Source organism: Lissotriton vulgaris, chromosome 1_1, assembly GCF_964263255.1.
Source record: "Lissotriton vulgaris chromosome 1_1, aLisVul1.2, whole genome shotgun sequence".
NCBI classification, from domain to species: Eukaryota; Metazoa; Chordata; class Amphibia; order Caudata; family Salamandridae; genus Lissotriton; species Lissotriton vulgaris.
In genome coordinates, this window is record NC_141685.1 from 2,049,636,266 (window position 1) to 2,049,662,390 (window position 26,125).

Genomic DNA, 26,125 nt, shown 5'->3' on the forward strand with positions numbered 1-26,125 from the left:
AGTTCCTGAGGGAATATCGTGGAACCCCCCACTGCACCACTCAGAAGAGCCCATGGTCCCTCATGTTTCAGGGCCAACGCAGAGACCTCCTTCCCAGCTCTATGGAACCAGCACCAGCTAGGGACGACATGGGGGAGGTGCAGGAACGTCGACGCCGAAACAACCTACGAGCGAGTTGCCGACGCAGAGCAACACCGAAGCAACTACGCCAAGGAGACCGGGTAGTTATCAGGAACAGACGCCCGGGTGGAAAATTCCAGACTTTCTACGAACCAGGCCCGTGGACTGTAACCAACACGAAAGGAACCATGGTGACTGCCAGCAGAGGGGGGGGGGAAGTCTCAAGGAACACCTCGTGGTTCAAGATGGTCCCCCCTGGGCCGAGAGTGGACTCCGGCAGTACAGAGGGAATCAACGAGTCACCCCGAGCTGTGACACAAGAGGAAGGAGGCAGTTCAACGATCGACACCCGAGGCCCAGTGACGGAGCCGGGAGGGGGACTCCCAATCACATCCACGCCCATCCGGAATCCATCACGCAGCGGGGAACAAGAGCCAGGCCGTACCCCGCGGTACAGCCTGAGACCCAATCCCCCTCCAAGTCAGAGACTGAAGGACTACGCCTGTCAGCTGAGACCCTGAAGCCGTCATCCAAGGGACACGCAAGTACAGAGCGTATAACAAAACTTATTACAGTATTATGAACATTCGTGATTTGAACTTTTCTCGAATTTTGTGTAGTTGGATAGAGATGTAGTGCGGTTAGCACTCTAGTGGACGCACGCAATACGCATCCATGCATCCGCAGGCCAGGCGTGGCCTGCGGGGTTCAATAAAAGGAAGGCGCGCGCTCGGGCACGTCACTTCCGACCAGTACTAGGTGTGTGGATTACTGACTGTCGCTGCGCGTTACCACCCCTGCGCAAGCGACCAGACGTACCTGGCAGGGCCCACACTCTGGCACACAACACAATGGACACCATAGCCATAATAAGGCCCAAAGTCAAGTTTATTACTACGCAAAACAACCCTTTATTGCAACCATATGATAATGACAAATCGAGAAAAACAAGCAGTAAGGTTAAGCCCTTGCAGTTTGTATGCAGTTCCTTGATGCCCAGTTTATATCTCACTGTGCTATGTGAGAAGGATTGCAACTTATAAAAGTGACAGAAGGATCTCTATCAAAAGTAGTAACCCACAACATCTGTGATCTTCATGTTACACAATGAGCTTTGTAGCCCACACCTAAACCTTCTATGCTACGCAATGAGTCAAACCTGTGACGAGAGAAAACAATGCTCTCTTCAGCATGTGTATTATGCACCCGAGTTATATTACCATCAATATTATCACCTGGAAATTGCTAGGTACACAGATATCTGCAGCAGGTGCCTTAACCCTCTAAGATATTTTAAAATGCAACATCTTTTTGATCATTTAAATAACCTAGAACAGATTTACTGTCAGGTTGGTCCTCGTTGCAAATTGCTTTGTAGTGCTGTATTAAAAAATTAAATGTGTAAGTTGACTGACTCCGCTTGTCATGCCTTTGCACCTCGTGACTGCGCCCTCTTTAGCTGTCACACCATCACCTCCAATTTATGGGTTCTCGTAGTACATTTTTTCCATTTCCAGAATGGTTTACAATATCTGTTAATATGAATAGATAGTAGTAGATTCTGCACCGTATTTGTATTTGTAGAGACACCTCTGTCACGGATATTTTTTAGAATGTGGCAGTGACTTGTCCTCCAGTGGTATAAGACGTGTGATACGGACATTAGTGCAGGGTAGCAGATATGCAGCCACGAAGGTTTAGAAGCACTAAGATGGTGGTGCCACCCATAACAATATCTCCGGTTCCAACTTTAAATAAACTAAAAGAACCGAACAATACTGATGCATTACCAGAAGGTGGCAGTCAAATCATTGATTTGGAAAGCTATCATCCCAGCTGTAACTTCCCGAGCACTGTGCTGTTTTGGTCACCATTTAAATTTCTCTGGGAAAAGACTGTCAGAAAAAAAATGAGATCACTGTTAGTGAAAAACAATTGTTTGATAGTGCGTGGGACAGCCTCTGTACCTAATATCCAAATTCACCAATGTCAGGGTCACCTTGCAAAATTATTTCGGACGGTCTCCCTGACTCTTGAACTGGACGCAAGTGAAATTGAAACATTTCACCTTAATTACAGCAGTGTTTTCTTGTGACTGCTGTGCAAGCTGCACGCTGTTTTCTAATTCTAACTATAGTGCTTACAACCTCTTGAACCATGAAGGCATAGTAAATGTGCCCAGGTGGTTGCCGTGATCTCCGTCAAGCCTTTCCTGCGGCAGGCGTACGTCCACATGTGGTGCGTCAAAAGATTGATCCATGGCTGTAATGACCAAGAAATGCAGGTAAATCACGCAAAGACGCTTCCAATATATATCTTTTTTCTGCCTCGGTTCTGAATGTCAGCACTGTAGATCCTCTGCGTACCCTTCCAATAAAATGGACATCCGTAGATCACTGCCACGTCACAAGGGATGTAGGGAGGAAGCCGGAGATTATATATTGTAGGGCCAGTGCTAAGGAACTCACCACCACCTATACCTAGAGACTTGCAAATATGCATTAGAAACACATTTTTATCATTGTATATTAGCTCAGAACGCTATGTTGTTCCCTCTGTGGGAAGGACAAAGGCGCAGATACTAGGGTGACTGTTCTGTAGTGTAAACGCACGCCTTCGCCCCCACACTGGTTGTTCTACATCTAGGTGTGGTTGTCTCCAACCGTGCCGTTTTTTTGTTTTTTTTTACTATACTGGTTTGTAGAGCGCATAGTTACCCACAAAGGGTTTCTTTCCCAGCGCTGTACCCCTCCCGAAACCACAGGTCACGCCTTCACTTCCACCTGAAACTGGAACAGCCAAGTTTTTAAGTCTGTGGGAAACCGAGAGAGAACGACATGCTCCGATAGAGGGCGGTAAGGAATTCCATAGCTTAGGACCTAAGTAGAAAAAGCATGACCTCCTTAATGGGATTTCCTCACCCTGGGAATTACAGCAAGATCGAGATTTCTGGAATGCAAAGAATTAATAGGTTTATACGGTGATATCAAGGATCTGAGATTTACCAGAATTAGATGGACATTAATGCATAGTGCTTTAAATTGCACTTGTTATTCAATTGGTAGCCAGTGAAGATCATGGAGAAGGCTCGCTTATATGTAAATTTGGGGGGTGTATTAAAAGTTTTGCACTATCTGAAGCCGCAGAAGCACGACCTTCGGAACGGCTAAGCAAAGAATGTTACCATAATCCAGATTTAGATAATCTAGGCCCGGATTACTGTTCTTCGGCCTGAAACAGGAAGACATCCAAGAATTTTCCTGAACCATGTTATAATATTACAACAGATGGAAGCAACCTTGGTAATTTGATGACTCGTAGACAGTGTTGTATATTGGTTCTTCATGTAACATGGCTGACAGTGGTCATTAGCCCTTCCTTTGTGTTCTTACCTCCACAGCTTCTCAGAATACCTGTGAGTGTTCTAACTTGTAACGGAGTGTTCTACTCTAGTCAGTTGATGGTCTGGTCAGCTGGCGAGGTGTGCGCTCAGCTGTGTCTTAAATAAAACTACACTTAGCTTAATTAGAAGTGTCCTGAACTACTTACTACAGACAGCTTGTTATCAACCCAAACACCAACATTCTTTTTTTTTTTTTTTTTTTTTTTTGAAAACCTTTATTAAGCTCTTAGTACATTACAAATACGGGCCCACAACCATCCGGCCGGCCACAGCACTTCTGGAGCTTGATAGCAAAGTATACGCCCACTCGGTGGCGCGACAGCACAGTACATCAAACAATCCACTTTACATCAGGTCTACGTGCACCGAGTGGCAGGAATATTAAGGTTAATTTAAAAAAATTTTTATGTAAGGAGAAATAAAAACAATACGGATCAGTGTACAGTACAGACGGTCATATGACATATGGGTAACAGCCAACAGGAGAGTCAATTAATAAGAAACACATCTAAAATGGCGGCACGATACAGTAACATCAGGATAGAAACACACAGCGAAACGTGCCTCCCAGCCACTACCCTTCTAATACTAGTCCCCACCACTGACCCTGGAAAAGATAGAAGAAAAGACGAAAAAAGAAAAAGAAGGCCCATAGAAATAAAAACTTACTGAAGAAGACCCCCCACCCTACACGCATGCCGAGGCTATGGCCTACCCCCCCCCCTAGCTACGTGTCTGTCGCCCCAGAAGAACCCGAAATGTAGAAGTAAGAAAAAGAAGGAAAAAGGACCATAAGATCACGTTTGAACCCAGGGAGAAAGAAAGAGTACATTACCCTACTACTCCCAGGAAAGGAAAAAGGGAAAAGGGAAAAGGGAAAAGGGAAAAGCGAGGAGGAGCCCACCCAACAATCGAGCTCCCGGACTCCCATGTCGCCCATACACCCTGCGCCAAGCACAATACAGCAACAAGTGACCCCCGTGGACTCGGTGATTCCAAGTCAATACCACCCAACACCTCAGCTCTGCATAGATCCTCGACCCAACAGGAATAGGAAACAGGAGAGGAGATCAGTAACATGTATTACAACCCAGGATATCAAAACACTACTCAGCCCATACTACAAAACGTGTGCCAGTCCAATTCACCACCAGTCAGTCCAATCACAGCGACTCCGGTCATGTCGTCACCCCTGTCCGGACCGGCAGATGTGATGTAGGTCCGTCCATCGCTGCGAGCCTCCTCCAGCCAGGACAAAGAGGCAAGATGGCCGCTCTCGAGGGAGGGGGACAAAGAATACGTGTCGCTCCACGGGGCCCCAAACACAGCGGTAGCATGCCGCTGAAGTTCCACCAGTGGGTACAGCCAGGGCATCGTCGGGCAAGCGGCGTGAAAAGTCAGGTCTCGACAAATGGTGAAGAGGCAAGGGCACAGCATCCAGAACAAAGGGTGACTCTGCAACAGTTTCCGTGTCGACAGGGTGACGCGACACAATGTAGCCAAGAGGACTCCGCACCACCATCTCTCCGCTCTGCAACAGTATTTCACCCCCCAAAGAATGCATGGGCGGCGGGGGATCCTCCAGTCGGGAACGGCCCGTTGCAGCCAGTGCCTCATCGAGGCTCCGAGTCAGCACCCGGCCAGTAGGATGAGCAGGCGCCATTGTCTTCTCCGATGCGGGCGAGTAATGGCTAGTGAAAAAGCCACTTGTTCCGGAGACACTAGTGTGCAGTCCCCAAATAATGTCCGTGCGCCCCTCAAAAGATGTATAGGGCGAGAGCGCCCCCCGGGTACATGTAAGCCAGCAGTGACCGCAAGGGATACCCCAAAATGGAGTCCGCTCGCTTTTCGACGGGGTGGCGGAGGAGAGAGAGCATCAGAGGACTCCAGCGTCGTCTATGCCACCACCGTCACGGGGGGTCCGACCCGGGTGGAAGGGTACGAAAGCAGTCGTGCAGCAAGCGTGGCCACCCCCGCGATCACCCACCGTACTTCAGCCCAGCGTACCATCCACAGCCTGCGGCATCCGGTGGCGACCATCTCCGTGGGGACAAAGGAAAGCATCGGAGGTTGAGGTAAACACCGAGTCCGCCATCAATCCAGCCGATCAAGGTGTCAGAAGAACGCCGGTCACTTCAGCGCCGGAAATCCACGGCGAGAGGGCGGCGCAGTACAGGAGAATCGTGCAGGATAGACAAAGAAAGCCGGACGGTCCACGGAGCCGGGAGCTCAAACGTCCGTCCCGGCCGCCATCTTGGCTCCTCCCCCAACACCAACATTCTTGACCACAGATAATGGAGTAGGAGCATCACCCATAGCCTCAAGCCACAGATGAGGTCCCCAAAGGAGGGGAACGTTTCCCACCAACAGAACCTCAGTCTTATCCCCGTTCAACTTAAGGTACTTGGCATTCATCGAAGATGAAACTTTGGTAAGGCAGATGTTCAAATCCTTGCACTCTGATTCTCTTGGGATGAATGTGAGAAAACAATCTGGGTATGAAAACAGCATGAGACTGCAGCTTTCCACAATATCTACAAGTGGCATAAAGATTGAAAAGGGTTGGACTGAGGGAGGAGCCTGAGGTACGCCATATGATTAAGGGTAAGACTTTGAACAGTGCTGATGAGTGTGCACTTGGAAGGCACTGTCCTGCAGAAAAGCATCTATCCAGGACACGGCAATGCCTTGCACACCCCTCTCCTCTAATATATGGAGAAGAGTGTTATAGTTAACTGTGTCAAATACAGCACTAAGATCTAAGAGAATCAAATTAGAAGTACCACCATCATCTAACTAGTGCCTTAGATATTCAGTGACACATAGAAGAGCTGGCTCTGTGCTATGGCCTGCTTTGAAATCAGATTGTGAGGGGTGGAGCAGGCCATTTTGTTCTGCATACATCATGTGTATTCATGTGTTTATTCATGTGTTTTTCCAGCGCTTTGGCCAAAGTAGGCAAACGGGAAATTGGCCTATAATTGGACCCGGTGTAAGGGTCAAAATTAGGCTTTTTCAACACATGGTCATTGCATGTTTCCAAGTTTTTAAGACAGTGCCATCTGAGAGAGATGCATTCACAAGAAAAGCAAGCAGATCTAGAGATTGTGGGGCAAGTTTAAGTAACACCGAAGGTAGACGGGTCAAAAGGTGAACCTGCTTGGGTGGCACTGGGAAGCAATGAAAAAGTCGAAATGTTCAAAGGCAGAAAGGAGCTCGGAGAGCAAGCCAAGGCAGACTGTAGTTGAGACAGCCGCGGTCGGCAGTAGGAGTTCCTGCAGGGTGGTGACGTGGGAAGGGGGAGGGTCAGGGTGCGGGGTAGTTATGTATGGATTATAGAGTTTAACAGGTAAGTAAACATATAAATAAATAAAATAAAATTTTGTTGCGCGCACAGCATCGCATTTGGAGATGCAGTGCGCGCAACGAAATTCGTTTTATTTATTTATATGTTTACTTACCTGTTAAACTCCGTAATCCATACATTACTACCCCCACCCTAACCCTCCCCCTCCCCACGTCACCTCCCTGCAGGAACTCCTACTGCCGACCGCGGCTGAGCTGAGAGCAATTAGGGACAGGCTGAGGAAAAATAAGCCTGAATGTCTGCAACTCTTTTGGAGAAAAGGCTGGATAATTTGTCACACTGCGGTTGCGACAAGGGGGTGATTTGTGGGATCTGACAATGCTTTCACTAATTGAAAAATGGTTTCAGGGCAATTTTGCACTGAATTATTTTTCCAGAATAGAAGGAGGCTCTATATATCAGCAGTTTTTATGATAGCCCTTTAAAGCTGACATACTTTTGTATGTTCTCTTCACATTAGGGCTTAACCCAAACACTTTCTAAAAGTCATCATTAAACCACAGTGCCAGGGAATGGGATCTTTTATGCTTCCTGCGGATAATAGGAACTGAAGAGTTGATCGAGGACCGAAGCCCATTATGATGGGTGAGTTGAATTCCACTGAGTTGCTCATCGTTTGGCAATTTGACTTTAAAGTGGAGTTCAATTTAGATATATTAAGTTTTGATCGAATCCTACAAAAGTAGACAGGATGGTACTCCCGCGTACAGGGAGCCACAGGGATATAGAGGGGAAAATGTACAGTACAATGATCAGACCAAGATAGAAGAATTGAATGGTCTGCCTGCAAGCTCTTTAGATTGGAGAAGGGTCTAGAAGTTTTCCAGCCTCATGAAGAGGAGAATTGTTAGTGAGCTGGACATCCAAGGCCATGAAGTCCTCTATCAGAGAAGAGACAGTTGTACAGGACAAATTGTCAAAGTGAACATTAAGATCACCAAGAATGGTGAAGTTTGAGTATTTTGAGATGAACGGGGAGAGTACTACTGAAATGCAGGTGAAACAGATACCCTTAAGTGCCACAAGAGATGATACCCGCAGGTCCAGAAGGGTGATAAATTAGAGTGCCAGACATGGGAACATTCTTGGTTAAGGACAGAGAGATCTGCAAGGCCTCACAATCAGGTTTCATGAGCTTGTCATTTTGCATAAATACTGTTTACTAATAATAAGTGCAATACCTCCCCCTTTCCTAGCTATCTACCCTGAATATGCAATACTCAGAGGGCAGTGCAACAAATATGTCCAGCACTGAGGCCATCTGTGGTTTATCCTATCGTGTAATACAAAGTGTAAGGTTTGGCTGATCACACTTCAAACATCTTCAGTAGTGCAAATTCTAGTTTGCTTCAGTTTATTTAAGATTCATTATGAAGGGTTATCAGAGTCTTGGAATAGACTGGCTGGGCTTAAACAGAAGCTTAGAAGCATGTCACACTCAGAGCCCCAGCTGTGCAGTTCTGAACCCCAATTGTAGAACAGAACAAACTAACATGTTGTTATGCCCAGCATTTGTATCTACAATTACACATTCTACACATCTTATTTTTTGTTCAGTCTATTAAAAAAAACTAGTTGTACCAGTGCCCCTCATGGCTACAAACAAACGAGATCTCTTTCACTCCTGCAGGTTCCGTCAGGGTAAAAATAGAATGAGTGCTAAACTAGGCCCATTCCACAGAGTCATGTTGTAATCTTCTGTTTCCACTATAGAGTTTAGATTCCTGTTCTGCTATGTTCCACATTCCAGCTATGTCCAGATGTTCTCTTCCCTGGCAGTTGCTGTTGGACTGGCCAACGGAAGAGCCACACTTTCTTTACCTAAGATACCTCTCAAGAATAAACCTACTTGCAACTCAGAATCTTACTGGTACTGGCGTTTTTATGATCACAATATTTTTTGGCGACGAGGATGGGATTTTTGATGTAGGTGTAAAACCCAAAAGGAATCTTGTTGATGCCATTAGATTAGCTCCTGTTCCATCAGATAAGGACACACTTAGATCCTTTTTAGGATTAGTGGAATATTATTCCAAATTTGTGAAGGATTTTTCCTCAAAGACAACTCCTTTGAGAGATTTAATGAAGAAGGGTGTTAGTTTCTCTTGGGGTACTTCACAGCAGGTTTCTTTCGATAACATCAAAAGGGACATCTGTGAAGCAGGGATTCCCACCCCTTTCGATACCAAACGTCACATTGTCCTTACTGTAGATGCCAGCGCAACAGGTTTAGGTGCTGTCTTGGCACAGATTCATAACGGTCAGGAAAAAACGGTGGCATTTGCTTCGAGGAGCTTAACAACGTCGGAGAAAAATTACTCCATGATAGAACGTGAGACTTTGGCTGCTGCTTGGGCCTGTGAATATTTCAGGACCTATCTGTGGGGGTCAAAGTTTACTTTGAAGTCTGATCATAAACCCTTGCTTAAAGTTTTGTTACCTGGTGGGGATGCTAAGTGTTCTGCGAGGTTAGCTAGGTTAGCTTCTCGCCTACAAGAATATTGTTACAATGTTGAGTACATTCAGGGGTGGAAAAACACTCAAGCAGATTGCCTATCGCGACTGTCTTTGGACTGGAAGACAGTTGATGAGGTAGCTGTTCTGAAGAAGCAGAATGAGGGTGCTGTTGCATGTGTACAAGATGTGTTGAGCATATGTGAGCCATGAGCTTTGACTAAGAGTGAGTGGATTGATGCTGTGTCAGCAGATGGTTCCATGTCTGAGTTAAAGAAAATGATACTAACAGGGTGCAAGAGAGAAAGCACAGTGTCTGTTACCAACAGACCGTTCGTTAAGATTCTAGATGAGCTTTCTTTGTTTGACGATAATGTGATCATGCGTGGTGATCTGTTTGTTCCACCAATTTCTTTAAGAAGTAGTTTAATTATGTTAGCTCACGAAGGACATTTAGGTCAAACAAGAACTGAGCAGAGGCTAAGAATGAATTGGTGGTGGCCTGGCATGGATGCAGAGGTGAATGCTTGGATAACTAAATGTGAAGTCTGTAGGGAGAGCGATAAGCGTCTAAAAGTTGGTGTTCAGGCTTCGTCTGGTCACATTACTGATCCAGGTCAACCGTGGCATACCATATGCTTGGATTTGATAGGACCAATGAACGGTTTAAGAGAAAATTTGCGTTTTTGTATTGTTGTAGTTGATGTACATACAAGATGGGTGATTGTTAAATTTACCAAAGACATTACTACATCCACCACCATTCGTGCTCTGAAATGTATATGGAGAGAAAAAGGTATACCGTCTGTTCTTTTAACGGACAATGGTACACAATTGACATCAGATGAAATGCAGAGATTCCTTTCTAGTTGTGGAATTAAACATAGCCGTACCTCCCTATACAACCCACAGGGAAATGGTATGGTTGAAAGGGTCAACCGCATGATTAAGGGTGCCATACAGATGGCAACTGCTAATAGACAAGATGTAGAGTTGTTCTCATCGGGAACGTTTGCTTAGAAGTTGTCATCCACCAAGTTACTTGAAAGACTATGTTTGTAAATAGAATGTATTTTGTGCTGAGTGTACTACTGAACTCGTTTTGCTTTCTTTCCTCATTTCTTTTGTAATTCTTTCCACACTTTTGTTTTTATTATATAAGAGAGGAGGATGTGTTGTAATCTTCTGTTTCCACTATAGAGTTTAGATTCCTGTTCTGCTATGTTCCACATTCCAGCTATGTCCAGATGTTCTCTTCCCTGGCAGTTGCTGTTGGACTGGCCAAGGGAAGAGCCACACTTTCTTTACCTAAGAGACCTCTCAAGAATAAACCTACTTGCAGAATCTTACTGGTACTGGCGTTTTTATGATCACAATAAGTCACCTCAGGTTATTTCCTTTACTGAACCTGTTTTTGTTAGCTTTTAGGACTGTGTAATTTGCTCCTGCTAACCGGTGGGTAAAGGGCATGCTCTTTCTTTTCTAAACATGATAACATTGGTATATACCTTAGTGATACATTTAACTTACCTGTAAGACCCTAGTACCCTAGTATATGGTACTACATATTCCCACAGTTTGTAAATTGAATGCTACAAGGGGGCCACTTCCTAATCTATCTATGGTTCTTTGGATGTCTTGGGCCTGCCACTGCAGCCAGTAGAGAAGCTTTAAACTGCCATTTCAACTTGGCAAAATAAACCTTTTGCCAGTTCTAAACATTCATTTTAAATACTTTTGTCACCCCTAAGGTAATCTGGAAAGGTTCATAGGGCAGGGTGCACTGTATTTAAAAAGTAGGACATGTATTTAAGTCTTATATTTTCTGACAGTGGAAAACTCCTGCAGTCATTTTTCCCTGTAGCGAGGCCACCTCTCCCATATGCTAACACTGTGTTACCTTATTACACTGAATAAGTGATAACTTCAGTTTGGGAACAGATAGATGCTTCTTTCACTCATTTGAAAGCTAATCTAAAATACTCTTTAATGGTAAAGTCAGATTATAAATTATTATTCTGAAGATGTCATGTTTAGAAAGTTTTAAATACGTGTGAACATTGGAAATGCGCACATCCCAGTATTTGGGCACTCCCTCTGGTTCAAAGAATCGTTTGACTCCATGTGATTTTATAAATTTATTCGATTAAAGTTGTTTCTTATTTCAAAAGTTCATCAGTAGGATTATTTTCATCCAAGTAACTATGTTTATCACAAAATCATCATTGCTCCATGTTTATCACAAAATCATCATTGCTCCGATGCATTTCGGGTCCAAAACCCTTTCTCAAGGAGCACTGCAAAAAAGAAGAACGATCTATATTGGCATCATAGTAATGTTATCAAGATAGCGTATTCAAACAGAGCAGTTCCCAAAAAGAATGTAAAACCAAACGTGTACATTCCAAAACACGAGACAAAAAGTTTGTGCAAACATTCATGGAGAGACTATAGAAGTAATAAAGACCGATGTATGAATCACCAGAAAATATGGCAAAGTAAACCCAACTAAAAGTCAGGAAGCTGTGTCAGAATGAAATTAATGAACCTGACGGAGGAGTGCATACGTTACAAAAAGGCTAGAGTAATAAAATCCGCGCTCACGTGTAAGTGAAGCTGTAACGCGGTGCTGGAGGGAGAAATAAAAACGGGAGGTTAAGTAATCACTCGAAACACGAGTGCAGTGTAAAATGAAGGTTGGCTGTCCGTTTTACATTAATGCGCTTACCGATATGTGATTTCAAAGAGGGACAGAAGAAGTCTCCTAGTCTTTAGCTGTAGCTCAGGCACGCCGGGCTAGAGTGTCAGCTGGCGAGTGAAATTGACAAACTTAAAAGCAACGCGGGATCAGCCACCATGGAAATTAACGAAGGACTCAGTGCTGTTGGCTATGGGGGCCATATTGGAACGGTGTAAAGTGAAAGGTAACATGAAAATGAAGGGCATGCAGCAGACACAGTGTAATAGACAAGTTGACAAGTGGGAAAGAAAACGATGGAAAACAAGAATTAATTCAAATTAAACAGAATAATAAGGTAACAATGGATGCTAATCAGTTACATTAATGTGAGTTTAAAAAATAATAACGGTAAACTGGAAAATGCAAATGACATGTCAGAGCACTCGCACAATATGAATGTGTCCATATATGTACCCGGATGGGTACTTTACAGAAAGCAACTTAGCTCTATTCGATCGTTGAGCCCAAAAGGTTTATACGATTGCAAAAAGTAAATCCACGAAGTTTCCCTTTGTAGTAGAAACTTATTATTGTCTCTTCCTTCTTTTTTTTCAATCATCTCGAGGACCAAAAATTTCAATTGTGCCACGGTATGTTGATTTTCCATGAAGTGTGCCGCCACACTGGATTTGGTTTGCTTTGTCCGGATGTTAGATTTGTGTTCGTTTAATCTAACTTTGATTTTTCGCTCCGTTTTACCTATGTAAGTCTTGCCACATGGGCACTTGAGGAGGTAAATTAGATTGGACGAATCACACGTTGCGTTGACTTTCAAATTAATTGCTGTTCCTCTCATGGGGTGGTTGATTTTGTTACCCCTTATGATGTTGTTGCAACTGTTGCAGTTAAGACACGGTATGGTGCCCTTGTAGGTGGGTGAAATGGGTGTCTCTTTTGAGAGGATCTCCTTTAGGTTGTTGGCTCTGGTGTAAGCAAAAATCGGAGGGTTTTTGAACATGTCTTTGAAATCAGGTTCAGATGATTTTTTTAAATCTTCCACTCACTGTTGAGTATTTTGAGACGACCACCATCCGGTTGGTCTCTTTTCTGGTTGTCTTTGTTAAAGCTGTTTGGCGTTGAATTCTGGAAACTTTAGTCTTGGCCTCCTCTGTGATTTCCTTTGGGTATCCTCTGGATGTGAATCTAGAACTCATTTCATCTATCCGTTGAACCAGAATCTCCGGATTAGATACAATGCGTTTAACTCGCAGCATTTGACTATATGGTAGGTGACATTTTAACGAATTTTGATGAAAGCTAGCGAAATGCAACGTATTGTTGCGGTCTGTCGGCTTTCTGTAGAGGTCTGTACTCAAGCCGGTATCAGATCTAGTGATTAGAACGTCCAGAAAATTGATTTGATTGTCATTGATGTTCCATGTCATTTGTATCCTGTGGTCTTTGGTGTTAAGGTTGTTGAGTTCTTCTTCCAACGTGGTTTTGGTGCCTTTCCACATGATGAATAGGTCGTCGATGTACCTGACGTACATCAACAAGTTTTCAGTCCAAGATGGATTGTCGTATATGTACTGCTGTTCGAAATTAGACATATAGATATTAGCGTACGCTGGAGCGGCGCAATTGCCCATGGACATCCCAGATGATTGTTGGAACCAGTGATTGTTGTGACAAAAATAACTATGATAAAGAGTATAAATCATGAGCTCCATCAGGAAAACTTTCATGGCTTCAGGGATGTTGCTGTGTGCTATTGTTTTCTCAATGGCTTCTATTCCACCTTTGTGTGGAATAGAGGTGTACAAACTGTTCACATCAGCAGTGCAAAAGGTTACGTTGTCTTGTCGGTTTAATTTGATCTCTGATAGTTTGAGTATGAATTCGGTAGTGTCTTTCACGTAGCTTTTGGATTCTTTAACAAATGGTTGGAGATAACGATCCAAAAATTTGCCTACAGGCTCATGAAGGGATCTCTTGGTGGATACTATAGGCCGCATTGGCGGGTCCATCAGGTTTTTGTGTATCTTAGGTAAAAGAGTTATGGTGGGACTTCTTGGGTACTCAACCACTAGGTATTTCTTAGTGCGTTCATCAATGATACCTGTATCAAAAGCTTTATCTATGATTGATATTAATGCGGCTTTGTATGAACAGGTGGGGTTAGATTCCAGCGGAATGTAAGTATCAGATTCACTGACGTGTTCACACAGCAACATCCCTGAAGCCATGAAAGTTTTCCTGATGGAGCTCATGATTTATACTCTTTATCATAGTTATTTTTGTCACAACAATCACTGGTTCCAACAATCATCTGGGATGTCCATGGGCAATTGCGCCGCTCCAGCGTACGCTAATATCTATATGTCTAATTTCGAACAGCAGTACATATACGACAATCCATCTTGGACTGAAAACTTGTTGATGTACGTCAGGTACATCGACGACCTATTCATCATGTGGAAAGGCACCAAAACCACGTTGGAAGAAGAACTCAACAACCTTAACACCAAAGACCACAGGATACAAATGACATGGAACATCAATGACAATCAAATCAATTTTCTGGACGTTCTAATCACTAGATCTGATACCGGCTTGAGTACAGACCTCTACAGAAAGCCGACAGACCGCAACAATACGTTGCATTTCGCTAGCTTTCATCAAAATTCGTTAAAATGTCACCTACCATATAGTCAAATGCTGCGAGTTAAACGCATTGTATCTAATCCGGAGATTCTGGTTCAACGGATAGATGAAATGAGTTCTAGATTCACATCCAGAGGATACCCAAAGGAAATCACAGAGGAGGCCAAGACTAAAGTTTCCAGAATTCAACGCCAAACAGCTTTAACAAAGACAACCAGAAAAGAGACCAACCGGATGGTGGTCGTCTCAAAATACTCAACAGTGAGTGGAAGATTTAAAAAAATCATTTTACAACACTGGAGAATTCTGGCATCTGAACCTGATTTCAAAGACATGTTCAAAAACCCTCCGATTTTTGCTTACACCAGAGCCAACAACCTAAAGGAGATCCTCTCAAAAGAGACACCCATTTCACCCACCTACAAGGGCACCATACCGTGTCTTAACTGCAACAGTTGCAACAACATCATAAGGGGTAACAAAATCAACCACCCCATGAGAGGAACAGCAATTAATTTGAAAGTCAACGCAACGTGTGATTCGTCCAATCTAATTTACCTCCTCAAGTGCCCATGTGGCAAGACTTACATAGGTAAAACGGAGCGAAAAATCAAAGTTAGATTAAACGAACACAAATCTAACATCCGGACAAAGCAAACCAAATCCAGTGTGGCGGCACACTTCATGGAAAATCAACATACCGTGGCACAATTGAAATTTTTGGTCCTCGAGATGATTGAAAAAAAAGAAGGAAGAGACAATAATAAGTTTCTACTACAAAGGGAAACTTCGTGGATTTACTTTTTGCAATCGTATAAACCTTTTGGGCTCAACGATCGAATAGAGCTAAGTTGCTTTCTGTAAAGTACCCATCCGGGTACATATATGGACACATTCATATTGTGCGAGTGCTCTGACATGTCATTTGCATTTTCCAGTTTACCGTTATTATTTTTTAAACTCACATTAATGTAACTGATTAGCATCCATTGTTACCTTATTATTCTGTTTAATTTGAATTAATTCTTGTTTTCCATCGTTTTCTTTCCCACTTGTCAACTTGTCTATTACACTGTGTCTGCTGCATGCCCTTCATTTTCATGTTACCTTTCACTTTACACCGTTCCAATATGGCCCCCATAGCCAACAGCACTGAGTCCTTCGTTAATTTCCATGGTGGCTGATCCCGCGTTGCTTTTAAGTTTGTCAATTTCACTCGCCAGCTGACACTCTAGCCCGGCGTGCCTGAGCTACAGCTAAAGACTAGGAGACTTCTTCTGTCCCTCTTTGAAATCACATATCGGTAAGCGCATTAATGTAAAACGGACAGCCAACCTTCATTTTACACTGCACTCGTGTTTCGAGTGATTACTTAACCTCCCGTTTTTATTTCTCCCTCCAGCACCGCGTTACAGCTTCACTTACACGTGAGCGCGGATTTTATTACTCTAGCCTTTTTGTAACGTATGCACTCCTCCGTCAGGTTCATTAATTTCATTCTGACACAGCTTCCTGACTTTTAGTTGGGTTTACTTTGCCATATTTTCTGGTGATTCATACATCGGTCTTTATTACTTCTATAGTCTCTCCATGAATGTTTGCACAAACTTTTTGTCTCGTGTTTTGGAATGTACACGTTTGGTTTTACATTCTTTTTGGGAACTGCTCTGTTTGAATACGCTATCTTGATAACATTACTATGATGCCAATATAGATCGTTCTTCTTTTTTGCAGTGCTCCTTGAGAAAGGGTTTTGGACCCGAAATGCATCGGAGCAATGATGATTTTGTGATAAACATGGAGCAATGATGATTTTGTGATAAACATAGTTACTTGGATGAAAATAATCCTACTGATGAACTTTTGAAATAAGAAACAACTTTAATCGAATAAATTTATAAAATCACATGGAGTCAAACGATTCTTTGAACCAGAGGGAGTGCCCAAATACTGGGATGTGCGCATTTCCAATGTTCACACGTATTTAAGTCTTAAACCTGGCGTAAACGGACGGTTACGCCACCAGTTGGAGCACCTTTAAACTCACATGAACATATTTGTGAAGATTCAATTTCACCTTACTTATCAACAACGCAGTGCATTGCCTATCCCACTTTTATGTTTAGAAAGTTGGCATTTTTCTGTCTAAGCCAAATGTGTCTTTCTGCCAGTGTTCACGGTCACATGATTGTGAATAGCTCTGCTGTGGTGTGTTGTGTATCTCTTCCAGAAATGGGTATAAAAGGCTCTTGAGTGAGGGGCTGGGTGTTCCTCTCCTGAGCAGGATGACCTGGCAGTTTTACACAACCCTTACTAAGCTTCAAAAGGATAGCCTTAAGGTTGTGCACCCCCCAGCTTCCTGACATCTAAAGCTGCCTGCCCTGCCATTCACAATGCAGTTCACCTTTATTACCTTAGACAGTTTGGAAGAAGACACAGAAAATGGGACAGTTAAAAAAAGTGCACACCCTCCACCCACAGGCTGTCACTTTGATTAGAATAGCACCCCCAGAACCTCTTATCAGAACACTCCTGGCCTTTGGACATTCAGAAAGACTGCTTTGCTGTCTGAAGAAGGAAGACAAGACTGCCTTGAACCAAGGATCCCCAGAAGTAACTCCAGGGATCGGTTGGCTGATGTCCTGCTTGAGCTACATGGACAAAAAAGCTTTCAGAGGCATTCCCTGCAACTGGCCAGCTCACCATCACCACATGCTGCCTGAAATCTACTGCCAGCCTCTGCTGAGGAGGGACCTGATCCCCAAGAGGTGCCCCCTAGGGTCTGGACACTTGGCTGGCATCAGAGTGTACTCCTTCTGTCTCAAAACGGGTCTGCGTGTGAAAATCCAGAAATGTGGAGTTCAATCTTAAGCTGGCTCCACTCATTAGCAATGTTCCTGTGTTTCCTGCCAATGAGGAGTTCCAATGGCAACCTGCTCTGTGCACCAAATCGTGAACGCCCACGTTCCCATCAACACAAAGCTCCAGTGATGAGCTGCTCCTTGCGCTGACAAAGATTTCATCACGGCCAGCGCAAAGCTCCAGCTCTGGCTGCTCGCAAGGTCTTCGATTCAGAGAAGGTAAACTCTTTATTGGGGTGATCCTTGTCCCTGTATCCGACTTGCGCTCTTTTGAGGACAGCCTGAGTGGTGACTTTCGCCCGGTCCCGCACCACCTGATTCCTGGGAATGGCGTATGTACTTTTTGGTGCTATTTTCACCTATAAAAATTCATAACTCTGGTTCTACTTTCTGATATTTATTTTAATAAAAAAATATTAATCAAAATTAACAAAAAAATATTTGGTTTGGGATTTTTCATCTGATGAGTTTTCACTTTATTGCTAGTTGAGTGTTTAGAAATATCTTACATATTGCCTCTCAGATAAGCCTCCCTGCTTTTGTGGCAAGGTACTAGAAGGCTAAGCAAATGTTTATTTATTGACTTTGTGGTTCACCCTTACAAGGATTGTGTCTATTACTCGAGTGGGGCTTTCACCCATCACAGCTAATAACCCAATTCCATACAGTGAGAAACCCCTATAAATTGCTATCAATGTTCAAAGTTTGCCTTATAGAAATTTGATATCTATAGTCCATTCATATCAGTTACAAGTCAAAAAGGTTTGCGTCTATCCAGTCATGAATTATCTGCATAGTCAATCTAAACATTTGAATGTTAGGATACATCCTTGCCATTTTAGTCATTTGTGGCTCATAAATTGTCTGTATTAGAAAGTCAAACGGAAATTTGCTTCTTCCTTATTGGGTAAGAAGTATAATGCAAACCTATATAGAGGCTAAAAAGTGTGAGGTGTACATAATAATTTAATCTGTCACGGCTACACTCACCCGAGGACAATATGCATATATTACGACTCGTCATATTAGTGACTCCTATTGAGTATACCCCATCCAGGTAATATATAAAGATTTAGACTATTTAGACAAGATATACATGTTGTTTGGTCTTGTTTTGCTAGAAGACGCAATCAAGTTCCAATTTAACAATGTAATACAATGAAATTATGAACCAAGATGTGTAAAATAGGCAACCAAACAGTGGAACAACCCAACACTACGCACAATCCGATTGTGTGTGTCGCACCTCTCCAATGGCAGCACGCCCCGCCTCTCAAAGTAGAAATTAGACTGTGAGCTCCTAGCTCTCGTGGTGTGCACCTCCACTGCCCGTGTTGTCCCCAAGGGGCGATCTCATTGAACCAAAAACAAAACTTATGCCCACTGTGGATCGCATTACCTCACATGAATTACAAAAAACAAATCAATTAAGAAATGTCCATCCAATGTTGTTATGGTTAAACGTTCTCTTTTAATCTTCTTTTATTCAAATAGATTTTCATCAGGCAGCCAACGCGTTTTGTTCTTACAAAGAACTTCGTCAGGGTGATAATAATATCCAAAATCACTGGCCCTGAAAATTGCAGCACTTGCGCGAACGTTGCATAATAAATGGCTTCTGTGCCTCAATAACGGCGTTTGCTGGCGGCAACAATATATCCTCTCGAGCGTTCAAAGGGTCAGATGTGTAAAATGGCAGGAATGTATCCTTATATCAAATAGATACGCCCCCAGTTCACCCTCCACCGTCCCCCTTCACAGAGGGGGCCTACAACGGGCCCCCAAAGCAAATCCCCGCCAGCCTTTCCATGGCAGCATCGCAGCAATGGAAAGGCCTGTCTATTCCCACATCCTAATATGGCGGATGGTGCCTGCTAGGCACCGTCACCATATTAGTGGCCCTGCTCCGCCCGGCAGGCAATCGTAACGATTGCCACCGATGGAAAAGCGGCACATGGAATTTGTGTCCGCCGCGATACCCACCCCCATCCTAATATGACGGTGGGTAAATCTTGTTACGATGGCGAAACGATCGACACCGCCAGCTCGGCAGTGGCGATCGTTCCGCCATCGTAATGAGCCCCTATGTGTTTTTTATCTCCAAATGTGCCCTTTGTTTTCTTTGGTTGCGTCTCCTTCTCTGCAATGCCCCTCTGCACCTTTCTTCCTGTTCGCCCACTTCCTGTGTCTACTACGGAGAGTGTCTCAGTTTCTTGATGCACTTCTGCTAAGCGGCATAATATGGCATTGGTATACGAGCCCCTGCGAACCATGGAACTGATATGCATTTAAGACCCAGGAAAAGATGCACTAGAGTCCCTGTTACCAATGGGCAGTGTTGATTCTGCCCCAGAGGAACACTGATTGCCAGTGTGCTGATACAAACCTATGAGCTCCCTCGAATCTGGCATAGGGAGAAATTTGCTCTATCAGCTCTTCCACTGATGTTGACTGGTGTTTCTGGCCCCATTCGGCAGGCGCTCTTTCAATGGAATCTGTCTTGGATGGCCAGATAATCACGGACTCCATTTTGAAAGGTTCAAAAAAGAGTTGAGTGTTTTATCCTTTTCTGGTTAATACATTTTAGTTGGTTTCTAAAACTTCTCTGTTAAGGTTCGCCAGTTGGAGATAGCGCCGGTTAATTAACATAAACATATTTATTTTTAATGGGGGCATGAAGAGCATTGTACTGCACACATGGGATATATATGCATGTATTCTGGAACGTGTTTCAAACAGATGTATATCCAACCAGGTTTTGAAACATATTTATTATTTATTGTACTGTTTACCTTAAACAATTATTTTTTTGTCTTTCTAACACGTTTTTTTCACTTTCTTTTAGTTCTACAAGCATGCTCGGCATCTCTCTCTCAGCAGAGCATTTCCAGAAAAGTTCGGGATGGAACCAAATGCACCCCCAAAAGTGAGTTTGCCTTTTATTATTCCTTTGTTATTATTTAACTTATAAGTGTACTTAGCTTAAACGGGAATAGCATTTTTTAAAAGATACAATTTAATTCTACTTTTTGACTTAACCAAATTTTTACTTGGCAAAATCCACCAGCAAGGCAAGGCTGGCAGCTGCAGCCGGGCATAGCTCCATCAGGCCATATAACTTCACCATCAAGTCCTGATGAGTCAGATTTTAGTGTGGCAAAAAGCCCTGATTGTGACAAAACTGGGTGTTGTGTCTGTCAAGGTTGCACAATACCCATGGAAGCCTCAGCAGCATTTCCCAGTCCTGTTGCTCCTGCTTGCCACTCCTGCAGTGAGTCCTTAGTATAAGGCTCCTGCATGGTTGAATCCTCAATGATCAGCTGCGCCCTTGTGGACTAAGGAGTCCTTATGCTTTTTGTGTCCCTGGAGCTTGCAAGCAGAGGGTCAACCACTTGGATAGCAGCGGCAAAGCCTAGGTTCCAGTAGGAGTAGTGACTCTATTTCAGTATTTTTCTTTCAGCAACCAGGCAAAATGTTCTACTTGAAAGATATTTTCTTCCCAGGTGGAGAAGCGTTCTGTGGAGGTAGTGGTGAGGTAAGAGTGTTATCCTGCACTCTAGTCTGTGATTAGAGATTTCTCTACATCCAATCCTGATTACTTTATTGCTAATTTCTCACCTTCTTTTACAGAACTTTTCATGGTTTACTCTAACACTTCCCATGGGCCCTAAAACAAGATGGTTCCACCAGCCTACACACGGAAAAGCTCTTTCCCAGCAGCGGCCCGTGGAGGGAGCTGCGATGGGGCAGAGAGGCGGGGCGGGGGAGGGTCATGGTGGGGGGTGCTAAAAGACGGCATATGGATAATTGGAGGTAAGTAAACAATTTAATTAATAAAATGAATTTCGTAGCTTGTGCTGCATCGCATTTTGCGATGCAAGGCACAATACGAAATTTGTTTTATTTATTAAATTGTTTAGTTACCTCCAACTATCCATATGCCAATTTTTAGCTCCACCCACCCTGCCCCTCCCCTGCCCCGCCTCTCTGCCCCACCGCAACTCCCTCCATGGGCCACGGCTGATATGGATAATTGGATGTAAGTAAACAATTTAATTAATAAAACGAAATCGTAGCGCTCGCTGCATCGCATTTTGCGATGCAGGGCACGCTGCGAAATTCGTTTTATTTATTAAATTGTTTACTTACCTCCAATTAGCCATATGCCGGTTTTTAGCACCCCCACCCCGCCTCTCTGCCGCAGCTCCCTCCACGGGCCGCAGCTGCTCTTTCCATTCACCAAGCCACTGCATTATTACAATGAGATGTACTTCACTCTGCCTGGGCCAAAAGTGTTTTCCCTTCTGGTGGAGCCAAGACATCTGAGAGGTTTCTAGGAACAAATGGTAGCAAATGCTACCAGCCCTATTTGGCAGGTCCAAGTAAAAGGAAGAACTGATAAGGCCACCCTTTGTTCAGCCAACTGTTTCGGCTCCCACCCGATGACTAATCTCTGGCGGTGGACCACTTGGTGACAAAACTCTGTCTTCTTTGGCCCAGAGACCAAACAATTGTCTTCTGGGAATGTGGTAAAAAACAACCAGCCAATTATGTATATTGGACCTGAGGAAAAGGTCTATGAGGCTAAATGGTCCAAAACCAATACTTGTATTCTCATATGCAGCAAAAGGTCCTGTTTCCACTAACCTCAGCAAAAATATACTTTGACTATTGAATTCGATTTTTGAAACTTAGTAAATCAAATGATTTAATCATTATACTATAATTTTCCTTGGCAAATTATAATATTATGATTTTATTTATAGCTAGCCTGGTCAATGAAAATGCATCTTTACTGGTGCAGTGAAAACAACATTGGACAGTTGTACCCTTTGAGGGCATACTATTCCTAATATGTTGTATGCTGTATTTTTATATATTAAGCACCCAGCCCTGTGGGGTACCAACGCACAATTTTAGGGTCAATCTGTGACAATAAAATTGACATCGTTCTAACCAGGGTACAGTAGTGCCCACTGTAGATGTAAAGTTGGCTTTTGAAAACACAAATTCAGCCCACATATGACATTTAACTTGTGCCATATGCACACATTCTGCACCTTCTTCTATTGGCTTTACAGGAAAATTAAATAGACCATTGGTAAAACAAGTGTTGACAGTGCCATTTTAGAAGCAGAGAACATGCACTGTGACAGTGAATAGCTGTGTCACTAGTTAAATTGTATAATTGGTGTATTACTTTTTCCATTTGCTATAGCCAAGACACTTTCCAGCAGCAGTTCTATGCCAGAAAGGCTGACATGGAAATGCTGTTGGAAAGTGGTATCATACTTTTGACGGCGGAAATGCCATCCTTTAGGGATTATCAGGCCTTTCCGACTGGCCAGCTCCTTAAGCCCATCTGAACCGAGTCGAATTTCCCAGCCGGTCAAACTCTGACCGCCCTCATTGTAATACAGAGGTTGGAGTTTAAACCTACAATGAGCAGTCTGAGGCTTCCCGGCCGAAATTATTATTGGGCCCACAGAGTCCTAAATCAAAAAAATCAGGTATGGTAAAATGGGTGCAGTCACATCAAAATGATGTCCTTTCTTACAATTGCCCTTGTTCAAAGTTTTATGCTCTAATCATCACACTACTCCCTCACCCGCCACCCACCACCCTCACTCCCTCAACCATCAATTTTACATATTCTAATGCCATATCACTTTACCACTAGCACTTCTTCCAAGCACTTTGAGGTGTGTAATTATCAGGCTGTGAACACGTGCACTCAGTGTTTCAGAAATTAGTTTCAAATCAAACTAGCATATGTATAACGCCTATCTGCTGCAAAATTGTGGATTCTGCTTACTCTATATATGTTTCTTTGCATTTCTCTAAACAATATCGAACAGTTAGGAATTCTATGTACAGGAAAATAATAAAACAAACATTGCTAAAGCCAAAACGTCCGGCCAAGCCTGCTATGGCGGTGCAGTGGATTAGTGTGTCTACTCCAGGAATCTGTGTTTGCCTCATGGTAACAGGTTTGAATTCCACTGTGTCCACTCAGCCTTCCATCATTCTGATGTCAATAAAATGAAAAGCATTTATTTTTGTAACCAGAAAAATGTATTGTTCAGCTACAAGAAGCCCCAGTGTTTGAACAAGCACTTTATATATGTTATGTCAAGGCAAGCTAGTACATTGCTTTTTTTTACTGCAAGCTTATGCTACAAAATAAAAAAGAAAACAAAATACTGTCACCGAAATATGGTGATTATTTGTCTTCAGAAAACATTTAAAATGTATAAAAAATGGCAATTACATATCATTTTAAAAGGCCAGTACAGGTACCTGATATGAGGTAGGTGTACGTAGAGCAGGTATAGAAAACCTTTTGAACAGTGATGCATATCACAAGAAAATGATTGTCATCACTGCAAAAAATGTTTATTTGATTTGCTGCAACCTGAAGATACTTTTAACACAAGAGGTAGATAAAAAATTAATTACAGAAAATAGCAGTGGCAAACTAAAGTATGTGTACATCAGCCCTGGTACTGAAATGCACTTAATTTTACGTAAATGTACACGTGGTCAATGAAAGAAGCCAATTTCTGAAGTGTGCTAACTGATTGCCCCATGCTATATCCTAGATGCAAAATAAGAATCGCAAATTAAGAGGGCAGAACTAACACCCACATGCATCATTGCACCCGTTTGCGATTCCTAAATTGCGAAAATTAGGGAATCGCAATTTAGAAATCGCAAACGGCAATGCATGAATAATTCGCAAATATTTTTGCGATTTCTTAATTTTCCTCAATTGCGATTCACATTTTGCGAATCGCAATTAAGAAAAACCTTCCCATTGATTCCTATGGGCCAAAAGGTCCATAGGAATCAATGGGAAGGCATTAACATTTTGCGATTTTCATTTTGCGAATCGCAATTTGTTAATGCATTTCAAGGGTGCTGAGGGGGGTCCAAAGGACCCCATCTGCACCCTTGAAATGTTTTTGTAAGTGCAAGTTTCACACACACATGTCCAAAGGACATGTGTGTGTGTAACATGACACTTTCAAAAATGCATTTTTGAGCATTTTTGAAAGATTTCGCAAATTAACACGAGGTTCAACCTCGTGTTAATTTGCTCCCCCTATTTGCGAATTCGCATTTTTTAAAACATTCATGCATTGCATTTAAGGAATCGTAAAAATGTGATTCCTTAAATGCAATCGCATTTTTAGAAATCGCAAAAAATTGCGATTTCTACACAATTGTTTAATGCATCCCAAAAAGTGATTTTGGAATCGCAAACGGCTGAATTTTGTGATTCGCACAGTTTGCGAATCCAAAATCGCTTGATGCATGTGGCTGTAAATTCCCTCTTTGTACACATGTATGTATTTTTATTTACAGTGTTTTTTTAATTACATGAAGCTGGTAAGACCGCCCCCGCGGCCTGTAGGCAAGAACTAAAAAGGATAAATGGCCATGAACTATAGAAAAGTTAAATAGGGGAACCAGGCTTGTGAATTCCAAAGACAACTATACAAAAACAAAAAAACAGCATCAGCTACCCAAAGCTAGAGATGAGAACATTCTCTGACAGACTGTAGGAAATTCCATCTGCGCTTTATTGCGCTCCAAGTCTTGAGCCTTTTCTTTACCTTGACTTTAAGCTTCATTGAGGTCTTAAGGCCTGATGCCGAGTTTGGTGGTCCGTGGACCGCCAAACCTGGGGTGGAGCAGTGGTGCGGCAACTGACGCACCGGCAGTCCGACTGCCGTATTTTGACTCTGACAGCTGGACCGTCATGGGGCAGTCGCAACTGCCAGGGATCCGCTATCCCTCGGTGGTGGCATGTAGGCCTTAGGATCGCAATATGATGGCGGTGCAGCTGTGGCACCACCAGGCATATTACGACTTTCCTCACTGCTAACCTTTTCATTGAGGTGAGCCTGCCATGGAAAGGGTGGTGGTGAGGAAACTTCCCCCTGTTGCCTCCGGGCCTGGGGATACATGCAGGGGGGCACATGGTGTGCCCCCCTATGTGCATATACCCCAGTTCCTGCACGGCATGCCGTGCAGGAACGTGCTTTGGAACTCCCTCGGCACTGTAGTCCTAAGGCTCACATATGAGCCTTTAAACTGCACTGAAGCGAGACCGCCAAAGCACTGCCTGCCTGATCACGAGGAAACTCATAATCTGGTGGACGAGCAGCAGTTGACTTTGGCAGTGTGGGAGCGGGGCACTGCCACGGGGGCCCACTCCCACACTGCCAAAGTCAACTGCTGCTCGCCCACCAGATTATGAGTTTCCTCGTGAACTCGTCAGACCCTAAGCCTGTGCAACTCAATCCCCCTAATTAATGTGAAGTGATACAAGCACTTTCAGTAACATTTCCTTGCTGAACAGGTATGATACTTTAAATAGGGCAGGCCAGCATGGTTCACTTGGTGGCTTATCGGCAGAGGTCATGATGATCCCCTTAGTCTGAAATGCCGTCTGGAAAGTTCTACCAGCTAACAGAACTCTGGATTTAATAGTCTTGTGCTAGAAATCTTGACTAGGATAAACTTGACACCAGACACGGATTTTCCAAGTTCTTTCAAAAGAGGCAGAA

The 26,125-nt window shown here is 43.3% G+C and overlaps 1 protein-coding gene across 3 annotated transcripts in view; it reads left to right on the top strand.

Annotated features, from left to right (window-relative positions):
• GYS2 (glycogen synthase 2) overlaps positions 1–26,125 on the top strand; it is a 610,704-nt gene that overhangs the window by 560,497 nt on the left and 24,082 nt on the right. For all 3 annotated transcript variants that reach the window (XM_086920470.1, XM_086920476.1, XM_086920482.1), the window contains one exon: positions 20,395–20,475. In XM_086920470.1, the coding sequence (XP_086776596.1) occupies positions 20,395–20,475 (81 nt within the window). The remainder of the gene's footprint in view (positions 1–20,394; positions 20,476–26,125) is intronic.